The 14,169-nt window shown below is 41.8% G+C and overlaps 2 protein-coding genes across 3 annotated transcripts; both read left to right on the plus strand.

Moving 5' to 3' along the window:
* The first annotated feature begins 504 nt into the window (after positions 1–504).
* On the plus strand, positions 505–2,547 carry LOC103991197 (pectate lyase-like). The gene is made up of 5 exons (XM_009410555.3): positions 505–837; positions 951–1,611; positions 1,692–1,795; positions 1,869–2,007; positions 2,089–2,547. Exons 1-5 carry the CDS (start codon positions 647–649, stop codon positions 2,302–2,304), a joined length of 1,311 nt encoding a protein of 436 aa, XP_009408830.2. The 5' UTR covers positions 505–646; the 3' UTR covers positions 2,305–2,547.
* Positions 2,548–9,544: 6,997 nt separating this feature from the next.
* LOC103991199 (WRKY transcription factor 72A) lies at positions 9,545–13,956 on the plus strand. Of its 2 annotated transcripts, none has more exons than XM_009410557.3 (5): positions 9,545–9,946; positions 10,930–11,022; positions 11,540–12,055; positions 12,142–12,255; positions 12,741–13,956. In XM_009410557.3, exons 1-5 carry the CDS (start codon positions 9,863–9,865, stop codon positions 13,677–13,679), a joined length of 1,746 nt encoding a protein of 581 aa, XP_009408832.2. In that variant the 5' UTR covers positions 9,545–9,862; the 3' UTR covers positions 13,680–13,956. The 2 variants fall into 2 exon arrangements, with proteins under 2 accessions (XP_009408832.2, XP_009408833.2); XM_009410558.3 differs by lacking the exon at positions 9,545–9,946 and adding an exon at positions 9,994–10,360.
* The last annotated feature ends 213 nt before the right edge of the window (positions 13,957–14,169 follow it).

Below are 14,169 nucleotides of genomic sequence, written 5' to 3' on the forward strand. Positions count from 1 at the left end.
ATTGGAGGAGGCGTGGTGTGTGATTCTCATTCCTCCTTGTATAGTTGCATGGCAATCCACGTCGTAATTATCATTCCACATATTCTCAGCAGCAGCGTCAGATTTCTGGTCGTACCGTGCACGTTGATGAGGACAAACTCAGGGAGCAACAGAGGGGTTTACGTGCTGTAGGCTTGACAGCAATTGGATGGGTTGGTGCAGTGAGATCTCGGAAGTCCATCTAGCCAAGAGGTAGTGAAATTAACCTTTATTGTGACATAACGAGGACTTTATTATCAGGATCAGCAAGTATTTTAAGGATAGCCCCTCAAAACATAGTTGAACTCCTCAAATGCTGATCCTACATTCGCTCAAAACTGATGGATGTAACTCACACGAACGGCCTGCTCCTCCTCCTCTCTCGGAGCATGCATGCACATCAAGGCTGTGGCTCCCCTCCTTTCTCTCCACTCTCCTCCTTCTATATTACCTCTCCAACACTCCAAACCCTCATCACAGGCCGGGAGGACAAATGACCCTATTCTTATAATCACTATCATTCTGGTCATTTGTTCTGTCTCGGTCTGCCTGATACTCCACCCACGAAAAATATTTAGCTATCATATACGGGGGAGGGAAGAAGAAGAAGACGACGATAGGCTTTACGATGGAGTACAGGCCGCGGTTCTTCTTCTTCTCCCTCCTCTTCCTGGCTTCCGCCGCCTTCACCAGTGCTCACATCGCCAACTACGACGAGTACTGGCAGAAGAAGGCTGCGCTAGCGCGTTCCCACGCCAACAATGCCTACAACCCCAACCCTGAGTCTGTGACCCATCATTTCAATGAGGCGGTCATGAGGTGTGCCGCGAAGTCTGTTTGCACATGACCATGGATGACCACAGAAAACTACGTGAATTCAATCAACGTTCGATGCCTTCCCTTGTTCTGAGTAATCTTGGTAATGGCTGCAGGGACCTGGCGAGTAACAGCACCAGGAGGGGCCTTCGCGGCAAGATGAGGAACGAGGACGGCGCATGCCAGGCGACGAACCCCATCGATCGGTGCTTCAGGTGCCAATCGAACTGGGTTCACCACCGCAAGAGGCTGGCCACCTGCGCCAAGGGCTTCGGCCGCCACGCCACCGGAGGGAAGAACGGGGACTTCTATGTCGTCACCGACTCGTCCGATGTCGACCTCGTCAACCCTCGGAATGGCACACTCCGCCATGCTGTCATCCAAGACAGGCCTCTCTGGATCGTCTTCGCCCATGACATGCTCATCCGCCTCACCGAGGAGCTCATCATCAACAGCAACAAGACCATCGATGGCCGGGGGGCGAACGTCCAGATCGCGTACGGCGCCGGCCTCACCATCCAGTTCGTACACAATGTCATCGTCCACAACATCCGCATCCACGACATCAAGGCCGGCAATGGCGGCATGATCCGGGATTCCGAGGAGCACTACGGCCTGCGGACCCGGAGCGACGGCGACGGCATATCCATCTTCGGCGCTAGCAACATCTGGATCGACCACGTCTCCATGTCCAACTGCATGGACGGGCTCATCGATGCCATCGAAGGCTCCACCGCCATCACCATCTCCAATAGCCACTTCACCCAACACAACGACGTAGGTTAAAACTCGGTGATATAATCCCCTCTGCGTTCTATTGCTCAGAGGACGATGACCAACTATGAAACATTGTTCAGGTGATGTTGTTCGGTGCTAGCGATGCATTCTCGGGAGATGCAATAATGCAGATCACGGTTGCTTTCAACCACTTCGGGAAAGGGCTTGTTCAGAGAATGCCAAGGTTATACACTGACCTCCTCCTCCTCCTCCTTCACATTCTACTTGGATGCATGACGATCTCTTCTTCGCAGCAGATGCCGATGGGGTTTCGTCCATGTGGTGAACAATGACTACACACACTGGATGATGTATGCCGTCGGCGGTAGCCAACACCCTACCATCCTCAGCCAAGGGAACCGATTCATTGCTCCACCCACCCTTTTCGCCAAGGAGGTAAACAAATACTTCCACCCTCCTAATCTTCTCTCAACTTCTACCAAATATATATATTCACATTCAACTTACTGTGTGTAGGTGACCAAGAGGGAGTACTCACCAGAGCCAGTATGGAAGCAGTGGTCATGGAGATCTGAGGGTGACCTGATGGCGAACGGAGCATTCTTCGTGGAGTCAGGAGCTCCAATTACCAAGCCCTACGCGGATCTCATCAAGGCCAAGCCGGGAAGTTTCGTGACCAGGCTCACACGCTTCGCCGGCTCTCGCCCCTGTGTTCCCAACCAGCCATGTTAAGCACCTGCAGGTGGGAGCTCCATTGGAATAGCGTGAGTGAGCAACAAAGATCATGTATGTGCTGGAGGAGTCGAGAGGGACAAGAGAAGAGAGCCACATGTAGACAGTGGTGGAGTTGCCAGGAGATTTCGCCATTGATCATGTGTTTCGATCATTTGCGATTACGAAGACCAGTTTTGGTTACTCGTTATTGTCGACATATTTATTTCTATATTTATGCAATAACACATTTTCATATTTCCACATGCATCTCCTACAACTATATCTCACAACCTAATCATATATATATACATATATATATATACATATGTATATATATTTATATGTATACATATACATACATACATATATATATATATATATAATTCAAGTAAAGATTTCTGTACTTATTTTATAAGACACTGTTAAATCTCCACAAATGGAAAGGTAATTTGAACATTTTACACTGAAGTCTTGTTGGGTAATTTGCGTGGTTCACATGGGTTAAATTACAACATTAGTGATTGCATCTTTGATCTATGGAGAGAAATTTGTGATTTCACATATCCAAAGAATAATTATTGATTTATGTATAGGTTTTCTAACAAGTTCTTCACTCCATTTACATGTTTTTTTGCCTCCAAAACTAGCAAATGACAATTAATGCCCGTAAAGATCATTAGATGATAATCAAGTTTAATTTTAGACCCAAAATAGTAAGAGTTAAATTAATTTGTAAGAGTCTAACGAGTATACTATCACCAAGTTGGGCTTAGATATTATGGGCCATGATATAGGCCTACCAAGTTAATAGGACGAAGTCAATTTATTATTGGGTATGGTAAAAGATCCAAAGTGAAAAAAGATTATATATATATATATATATAATAATACTAATACTAATAATAATAATAATAATAATAATAAAGACACATCGTATAAAGTCACTATTGGATTTAACTTTGATATTAAATTATGTAAGAATCTTTATGAGGACGTGACGTCTTTAAACGAGAAAAATTATAACATCTCAATTTAATCTCATATTTAAAATAAGAAAAATTAAATTTATGATGGCTTGATGATTATATTATCATCTTTTTAAATTAAATATTTTGTGTCTATTTATGTAGTTAATGAATCACAGTGAAGCTTGATGTATATGGAAAATATTTGATTCATCGATACAAACAATGGCTCGTTGCAAGCACAAATTTGTATTTTGCATTTATCAAAGAACGAAAATTCAGTTTCTTATGTAATTTCAGCACAACTCAATAAAGAAGAATCAAATTTGCTGATAGAAATCATCACTGTGTAGTTGGAACCAACTTGCACTTATAGCCTATTTGTGATTACTTCAAGGGCGAGTCATAACTTCAACCATCTAAATATGATTTGAGTCACAAAATTTTTTTCGTTTTTCCTTTTTTGCAGACATAAAACATTAATCGGTTTGAATATTGCCAAGACGGATATGATCAACCTAAATGCAACTATGTCATAAGCTGTAGAAAATACATGTGATAATTTCTTATTGAAATGTTTTATTGATTGCCTTTGTCTCTGACCATTATCATAATTGTTATATCAATCACTACTCTTGCTTAACAGACCGAGGAAATCACATAAATCTATTCCATTATACTAAGTATGATATACAATGACTGGTGTTTGAACACCAAGGATTTGAGGTCAGCTGATCCTCAACTGCTCTATCTTCATAAAGATTCATGCCAGTGGCTTTATATACACAAGTCCTAAGTGATTCCCAGTAAGTAGGACATGTCTGATCCTTTAGTCCTAAACAAATTGCTAAGAGCTGTCAAGTTCATTCATCATCTGATTCAAATCGGTGGGTAGGTGTTGTCAATCTTAGTTCCACAATCCCCTTGTCTTTTTATTAGACCAAGTGTTGATTTCTTTTCTTCCATTCCCATTGACAAGTTCATAGGCCATGAGCTCAGAAGACGACTAAGTCTGCTCATTGAGTATACAATACAGTAATCGATCCAGTAGGTTGTCAAAGTTGATAATTCTACAAGTACAACAAAATCAGTAGTTTATTCTTCACCCAAGTTTCTACAAAGACAACTTGTACATACGTATAGTTCTATTTGTTTTTTACGCTTGATCTGTATAATTGTCATCTAAGTTAGTACCAATGCCGTGGAGAACTATGAGTTTTCGGTCACAAGTTGGCAATCACATAATAAATTAGACCATGATATTACTTGAATAAATGTGGCATTTTGAAGTGTCATAATCGAATATTAGAGTGGTTGTGTTTTGTCTGAGGGTGGTCAGTTGCGTTGATATTGCTTGCATGTCTGTGGTTGTCAACTATATATATGCGATTCTTCCTTGATAGGATGCTTGCAAAGTACACCTAAGATGTGAAGGAAAACCAAAACGTTGACTGCGTGGATAGATGATGGCATCACTAAACCTGTCTCTTTGTGATGAACAACTCATGACAGTAGACTTCTTGGGTGTAGATAGTTGAAAATGCCATCTTAGTGATGAACACGACATTGACCCGATTAATCCAGCAAACAAATAAAGAACATGATGTGTAAATCTTACTTGGTAATTTCTTCTGTCTATTGCCTTTCATTTTTCCCAGTTGATGTTGGAATGACCAGCACTTGATGAAAGGCATTGACCAACTTCACTATGATAGTTGCAGTTTGGAGGCTTCCCTGTGTTTCAATAAGGCCAATCGACTTCCACATCTGCAATAAAGTGACAGGAGAGGCTGGACATGGAACTTTGATTGTATCTTGGCTGGATTAACTTTGAATACCTATGATGGATTTGGACTTTCTTTTACATTCCAATTAAACAAATAGAAGAATTCATTTCGGAGAAAATTAATTAAGTTTGGGAGACGTGTAAGGTAACATAATGAACTATTCCATTGGCCTCATTAAGATTTTGCTGCTGATTGCCTACCTCACCTCAGAAATTGAAATGGCTTGATGCTGAAGAAGTAATAGAACACCATCAAAAGATGTGACTTAGCCTTGACATAATCATGTTTTGTTTTTTGGTGGGATTGAACTTGCCTTGCAATTAGATCCAAATCATCCTGGATGTTGAACTTGCCTTGCAATTAGATCCAAATCAAAGTTCAATGGGACAGTAGGACAAGGAATTCATGATTGTTGTTGGGTAGGAAGTCATCATCTATAATTTTATTTACAATCTAGAAGTCACGCTTAATATGACCATAGACTTCAGCAAATCTATTAAGATCATGGAAAATCAAATAATCTGCCCTATTGTAAAAAGCAACAAAAGTCTATTAGAGCCATATATGTTGGCAATCTAAATGATCACTCAGGATGTACTTGGTTAATATTGTTGCTGTACTTCAAACATTTGTATTGCAAAAAATATTGTATCTCAACATGGATTACCTGCTCCTATTTTCTGGCCAATTTTATAAGACATGAATTTTATGTCAGTCTCCTGTTCTTAATCACCTATAGAACACCAGGAGGCTAAGCCAAATTTTGGAGTAAATGAATTGGTTAGCTTGTCCAACACATCATTAACTTTGCTTACAACATGAAGCAGTTGACTGGCTAAATAACTATCAATAAATCACTGCTGTTGTTCTAGGGTTAGCTTGGCCTACTACTTAGCCACCATGGTTTCTTACGTCATTGATGCAATGAATGAATGGACGAAAGGTGGGTGACAGATCATGGGATAAGGTAAACAGGTCCATTAATTAGATCTGTGTCCTCATTAAAAAAACTACTACTGATAAGCCAAACAGTCACCATTGAATGCTGACAACTACCGCACACTAATTGGCAGCAGGTCTTCGGAGAAGACCACGCATGGATGTTCACAGATCTGTCCAAGAACCAGCTTACATCTCCTTGTTGATCGTCCCATTTGAATCAATGAAAGACTCAAGTATTATTATGTTTCTTTTTTCTCTTTTTCGACATAGAACGAAATATTGTGTGCGGAAAGAGAGTGTAGAAGCATCAAGTACATCAAATAATTCATCAAACAATGACTTCTGGGAAGGGTTTTATCTTTCTCCAACTTGATTATTTCTTCCGGCTGGTTTGACATTAGCGTCGAAAAGTCATCCTCATATGGTAGTTTTAGATCCGTGTGAAGGACGGCTCTTATAGTAATGGTTCGCTGTAGTATTTTTGTACGCATGTATCTATCAGCATGACTACTGCTCAACTTCCAGTGATAACCCTATCTCATCTGATTGCATGTTAATATTTTGAAGAGGTTTGTTGGGAGTCTGCTATAGCCAAGTATGATGCAAAACCAGTCTTATTGTAAATTGTGTATATATCATCATCATCGTCGTCGTCGTCTTTGTGAGGACAAGCACATGATGCATGGGAGCTTTTAGGTCAATGGATGGCGGCGCTCCCACAGGAACTGATTCCTGTAATATAATGGATCTGCCCGGGTGTCACGAGACACAGAACAGTGAGCATCATCCATGCATGTCTCCAGCCAATCAACGAGGTGTAGATCTCAAAAGTACTATATAATGTAGTTCTTCCATGACCATAACAGAGTTGACACCCTAAAGCATGCATGTGATGCATGAGCACAACACTTGCAGCACGTCAAGTTCTCATTGATCAAAGAGCTTTTCTAATGTCTGCTTGTGACAGTTACTCAACTGCTCGATTGGATCGCCATTGACAAGCTCTTAGTTTGAATCTGGAAAGGAAGCAAGACAAAGACAGAGAAGAAAGGGGCCTCTCTGGTGCTGTTAAGTTTGATTTCTTGGTCAGCAGTTGCTGCGAAAGCATAGAGACTTTGATCGTCCAAATTGAACTCCGAGTCCACATGGTTGCTGGTGGCCAAGCGCAAGAGTTTCCCCATCTTCTTCTTCTTCTTCTTCTTCTTCTTCTTCTTCTTCTTCTTCTTCTTCTTCTTCTTCTTCAATGCTTATGGCCCCATGGATATGCAATGTTGTGTCTCAAGAACAAAATGAGATGGACGTGATATTGGTGGAGAATAATTCAGAAAGTGATAGATCTCAGTAGCTCATAAAGAAGATACATGGAGAAGACACTAAACTACTATTTTCATTCATCATCATTCTATCAATATCATTAACCACGACATATAACATGAACTGTAGCAGGTAATGATCAGTGCAACACACCCCAACTAACGAAAAGATAGAATAAGTTAATGATCTAATAATGAACAGTTCATCAAATAATTTGACTTGGAACTACCTTGCACAATGATTGCTGTACACAAATCAAGTCAGCGGGCTCCAATTATGTCTGTCTGGGCCAAGTGATTAGTCTTCCTCTTTCCATGGAAGAGGTTCTTGGTATGAGCATTTTGTGCAGATGGTCCCCTAGCATGCATGTGACCGAGATAATTGTTTAGATGGGAGATTATTAACCTCTATAATTCTTTAAAAAGAAGATCAAAATCAATCTTTGATCTAGAAATGATGGATCATCGAACCCAGTCAGAAAAATAATACGTATCTGTGTTGCGGACTTGTTTTTCCTTTCCATGCATGTGCTTTATCTTCAATGTTTTTTGAAGCTAGTGCAACAATGAATCTCTCACATTTTGTTACAAGTATTGCCAGTTCCTAAGACAATCTTGCTCAGCCAAAATGCTTCCACATACATCAATTCTCTAACGAAAACAGCGACGAAGAGCTATCAGATCGATTTCGGCGTGTTTTTACAAGGAGAAGCAGATCTACTATTTCTTGGTTGTAACCTAAGGCTTTCATGGACAAGAAAAGGACTTGTTGTTGAAGAGGACGATTTCAAATTTCCCAAGGTGATCAGAATTCGGACGATTATCCATGTCTACAAACTTATTATAAGACAAGTGCTGTAATTGATTCTTTAGATAGAAGTGCATTGCTGGTGTAGAATCCAACCACAAGGTTAAGCTTGCAATGCTTTGTTTACTGTCAACTTGCACCGTAGTCAAAGCAGTCCAAAAAACAAGTGTGCATGTGATCAACAAGAATGCTATTGCGTCTTCCCTTCTACTGGTGAACAATATGCAGGAAAAGGATTAGGTGCCCTTAGAGAGCGGCGCAGGGAGCGTTGCAAGTGTGAAGTTTGAAGGAAGCCGTGGATACCTTTCTTGTACTCAATGAAGACTAACAAATCCTAAACGTTGACACCCTACAATATATCAATGCAGAAGGAGAGAGAAGTGTCGTTTTGGATATACAGCCGTACAGAAGAACAAAATTATAGACTGCACTCCCCACGCGAGTTGGCCAATCAATTAGAATGACATTTGAGTCTAATTTCTGAAACTGTTCCAATGGGAACATTAATCAGCTAATTAATAGGAAACAGTGGTTGGAGTCTCAAGATTCAACTCAAGTCCTCTGGTACAGCTAATGAAGATCGATCTCTTACTTGCAGGTCTTTGGCTAGCTATCTTCTCACAAAAAAGAAGAAAAAAAGTCTTCCTCTTGCTACTATTTTAGTCTTCTTCGATTGCTACTTCATTTGTTGGTATGACTTTGGATCATAATGGTTCTTCAACATCAAACAACATAAAATAAAGCGTTCGATTAACCTGCACCAACTTGGAGCTGCTTAAGGAAATACATGTACAGTGCAGCTTCTCATTGATACAGGAATCATAAGTGCACATATAAGCAATGAAAACCTTGTCTGATAACAATTCAAAAGAGTAACATGGGTAATACCCTCAGCAGCTTCGTCTGTCACTTGAGCAAACAAAAGTTATAGAAATCAACAGCTATATATATATATATATATATATATATATATATATATACACACACACATATATATCCTTAGAGAAGTCTGTGGGCTAAATCATATAGGAGCTTCTCACCCAAAGATCAAGTGGGGAGGTCATAATAATAGAGTGTCAACTGCACGTCCTCGCATGGATCTTAAAGCCTGTTCATCATATCACTTGATGATTAAGATTAACATCTTGAGAGTCTTTTATGACTTCCCTACATAACCTAATCTACGTCAAGAACTGTTGTTAAATGCTGCACAAGTAAGAAGGATTCCTACGACCGTCATGCGTGGGTCACGCACACCTTCCGCAATGGTCCCTCCCGCTCCCATCTTCCATGGATGAATGGTGGGTGGTGGTCCACGGCGCCGATGGTTGACCGGCCGTGGAAGAGAGGCGGGGCCCACGCCCACGCGATCTGGCACCGGCTGTGTGGTGGTGGTGGGGTTTGACGAGGGGCGCGGAGACGCCATGTGACGAATGGACTGAGGAGGGTGGAGCCGTGGAGGAGCTTCAAATGGCCCTACGGACTGCGGCTTGGGGGAGGACGTAGGAGGTTCCCGGTGACTGACCTAACGCCTCACGACATGCACGTCGCAAACTTTGAAAACCCCTTTCAATTCTTTTGTCTGCTGCCTCGGTGACCTCTGCAGCTGTTGACGTCGAGAGATGTATGGCCTTTTAGATAAGCTCTCAGATCCAGTCGTCTTAAGCAACTCAGGAAGAGGAGGCTTCCCTTTATAAGCTGAGAAACGGTGTGCACGTCAGACAGAACCTTGAGACTGCTTGGGCGGCCGGTTTGCCTCCGATGGAGGTAATAATGCTCAAAGCACCTGCCGCTGAGGATGAGATCTGTCCTGCTCATGAAGAGGGTACAGTAGAGGTTGGAAAGGTTTGGCTTCTTCTTCCCTCTTATGTATCTTTGTTCTTGATTCATTAGGGAAGAACAAAGTACAAAAGATCATTTCCTCTTTTATGTATTCACTTAGAAACATGCAGTATTGTCTTCTACTTTCTGTTTGTTGATATCAGCTTGTGGCTAACAGCCATGTCCAGTTCAGTCCTTTTAGCCGACTGTTCCATATTCCTGACAAGACAACTTGGACTTTTCCTCGGAGCATCTCTAGAACATGAAATCATTGAACTGTTCATGCGTTGAAATATCATTATCGTAGCTGTTTGTTTCGTTTTGTAGAATTTTCATTTCATCTTGTGGAAATTTCATGGACTCCTATGAACCTTAAATACTCTTCCATGATCATTCATCAACTGAGCATTTCCCAAGTCTCCTTCTCCAAACAAGTAGGTATGGATCTCTCAGTTCTCTGTTATTACACAAATAGTCCATCTGTGCTGTTCCATGTTATTTCTAATTGTTTCCTTTGAGCCCGAAGAGATTTGTGCATCTTTAATTCAAATATGATTCATCTGAAGATAGCAAACCACCAAAATTTTTGGTGTTACTGCCTGCCTTTTCATCCAAAATACAAGAAAAACATCCCTATATATTCTGAATCCTTGATGTTCTTCAACAGTTTTAACAGCCTAAGTTAGAGAAGATAAATGATTGAGAGTCCCAATGGTGATAGTATATAATTACATAGCTTCCAAGACAATAAAATCCTCAGCTGGTCCTCCAACAGGCCACCATTAGATTCCATGTATCCAGAGAGAGCTATGATAAATTATTATTCTTGTTTGATGATGTAAAACTTACTATGATTTTTCTTTGTTTATCTATTTATTTTGAGGGGGAACTTTGAGACAAAAAGACCAAATTCCAATTGTGCAACCAGCAATTTACATAGATGAAACCCTCAAATAAATTGAGCCCTATTTCTTGGCAGAGAATTCTAACCAGTGTTTCTCTAACAGGTTTCCGCTGCCACCTCAAGTGAAAGATCACCCATGGAGGCAATCTCAAGACCATCTCCTTCCAACACCAAGGAATCGATTACAACCAGCCAGGTTAGAATGTCCACCATGCAAACAGTACTCAGATTTAGAGTGCAATCAATAAGCAAAACTAACATATTCTTATGGCCAATATATATGGCTTTTTCTCAAGGTTATATACATCATGCAGAATCACAATTAAACCTTGTATTTTGTACTAATTTTGCAATCTTTTTTTTTTGTTATTTGTATATTTCAAAGTTTCTGTGGAGGATTAATGTAGACATTTACAGCAAAACTTTTTCTTTTTGTAGAAAGGATTTTATGATCACTGACCAACCAAAAAAATAGGGGCCAATCTGAAGATAGATTATGTATAATATGAAATACACCATTCCAAAGCCTTAATCAAAACTCAGTTCTATAGAGTGAACTCAGCTCTATGAAGCATCAAAATCAATTGAATTTTTTTTGCATACATTTACAAACAACATGAGGCAGATGAAGACATAAATTGTAGGATCCTTAATTGAAGTGTTATCATATGATCTTCAAAAGGTCATTTTTGTTCTCTCATCGTATTTTGCAGGAAGAGCAACTCGAGTACACTAAATCAGAAATGGGTGAAGTGAGAGAAGAGAACCAAAGATTGAAGATGATCTTAGCCCAAATCGTCAAAGACTACCAGTACCTGCAAAAGCAGTACTTCGATATCCTGCAGCAAGAGCAATCTAAGAAGGCTCTTGAGACAGCAGAGCCTGATGGTGTGGAAGAACCTGAGCTTGTTCTGCTGAGCCTTGGCACCAGTTCAACTGGGCAAAAGAAGGAAGAGATTAACACATGTAAAGATAGTGGAAAAGACGGAGAAGGTCTAACTCTTGGATTGGACTGCAAATTTGAAGGAACCAGAAAGAGTCCCAATGAACACGAGTCAACCATTAGCCCAGACAACAGCTCCGATGACCCCAAGGAAGAAGAGCCCGGGGAGCCATGGCCACCAAGCAAGATACTGAAGAATCCCAGGAATGGTGATGATGAGGGCTCGCAGCAGCCCCAAGTGAAGAAAGCTCGTGTCTCCGTGAGAGCAAGATGTGATGCCCCAACGGTACGTGTGTACTCACTACAGTGAGCACATTCTCACCAGGATTATGAGCCGCTACATGTACGGATGATGTTTTGTTCTTGTTGCAGATGAATGATGGATGCCAGTGGCGGAAGTATGGGCAGAAGGTTGCCAAAGGAAATCCATGTCCCCGAGCGTACTACCGTTGTACGGTGGCACCAGGATGCCCTGTGAGGAAGCAGGTAAGCTCCCATCTTTCCTCACTGTTATATTGCTTCTTTGGCACATTAAGATCTTAGTTAGGGTTTTGCTTTGGCATAGTGTGATCCATTTGCTGTAGTTTATATTGGTTTGATAATAATGCAAGTTAATCTTATCATTAGAATTTTCTCTTAACAACTTGCATCGGAAGGTCTCTGACCAAATCCTAATAGAGAAGTGTTCCATATACGTTCTGACTAGTTGAGGAGGACACATTACTGGATTCAGACGTACACGCAATCTATAGACCATTCAGTTTTAGGTTCTATTTCGAAGTGTATAGTTGTTGTTCACTATTAGCTTTCGGACGGTGGATGTTCTTAGTCTTCTTTCTCTTCATCCTGACGACTGAGCCGTCCTAATCCTTGATGTTGACTTCTTCTCCATCTTTTAATATCTTTCTTAGTCATCATAATTAGAATGAGAAATATCGTGCACTTCAATCTGTCAAAATCCATGTTCTCAGGTGCAAAGGTGTGCGGAAGACATGTCGATACTGATCACCACCTACGAAGGAACCCATAACCATCCTCTACCCTTATCAGCCACCACCATGGCCTGCACCACCGCGGCCGCCGCAAGCATGCTGATGACCGGCTCGTCGACCTCGGGACAAGGCATGGCACCACCAGCCATCGGACCGCTGTGTTCCTCCTCGACTGCGGCCGCCGCAAGCACCAGCCTCCATGGCCTCAACTTTCGCATGTTAGGCAGCTCCAATGCGAGGCAGCCTTATCTCCCAATTCCTTCGATATCTTCCACTCCTTCCTATCCCACCATCACACTCGATCTCACCGCACCACCCTCGGCCACATCCCAACTCAACCAGTTCACCAGATTCCCGAGGTACTCCTCCACAGGCTTCAACTTCTCCTCGGAGTCTACCACCATACCAACATCTTGGAGCAATGGGTACTTGAGCTACGCATCTCAAGCATACAACAAGGGCTCCAACACGGGTTCTCTGAGCCTCGGTAGGCAATCTCAGGACTCCTTCTATCACTCCATCCTACAGAAGGCCATCAACTCAGCTGCTGCTGCTACTACTACTGCTGTTCCTTCTCCTTCTCCAAACCAGCATGCATTGACTGACACAATCGCGAAGGCCATCACGTCGGATCCCAGCTTCCAGTCGGCGATAGCTGCCGCCATAACGTCGTACGTGGGCGGCCAACCCGGGAGAGAGGGTGCAAGCCATGGCCTCCTCAAGTTGGGAGGGCACTTCAACTCCTCGGCGGTTGCACAGCTCTCAGCCGCCGTGAATGGTTGCGCCTCCAGCTACTTGAACAGGTCGAGCAGTTCGAGTTCCAGCCACCAGCCCAACCTGCCTCTCCTCCAGCCGCCACTGGCCTTTCCCACCCCCAAGACTGCCTCTGCTGATCGCAATAGTGAAAGCATAGACTGATGGCTCTCTTTATGAAAGATGATTGATAGAAGATAAGCATACAGAGGGTACAAAACTTTTATGCAGGGGAGATTTACAGGTAATTACCCTGCATAAAACTTTTGTCTCAATAGAAGGGAGGTGAAGGAGGAATTAAGTTTGCTTTGCGTCATAACCTATAGTGCAGATCATAAAAACAACTGTTAAGACACATGAAGAGAATGATTAGGACTGAAGTAACAGTTCAAGTGTTCTATTTTGTTTCAAGTGCTTCACTGCTGGTCAAAGTTGGACAAGATTTCATGACAAGGCATACTCCTAAGTTTATAGTGTCAAATCACATCGAACCAAAGCCAAATCTTCAAACAGTTGCATCAAACTCATAACATGAGAATCTGACTAAACAATGAAGTTGGGAAGCAGTTCAACACCCAATCGATAGTCCTCTTGGATTGATGATAATTTGCAGGTGAGAAAGAAGGCTATAGTTGATGATACTATCACCTTCGCA

Source organism: Musa acuminata, chromosome BXJ2-7 (genome assembly GCF_036884655.1).
Source record: "Musa acuminata AAA Group cultivar baxijiao chromosome BXJ2-7, Cavendish_Baxijiao_AAA, whole genome shotgun sequence".
Classification (NCBI taxonomy): Eukaryota; Viridiplantae; Streptophyta; class Magnoliopsida; order Zingiberales; family Musaceae; genus Musa; species Musa acuminata.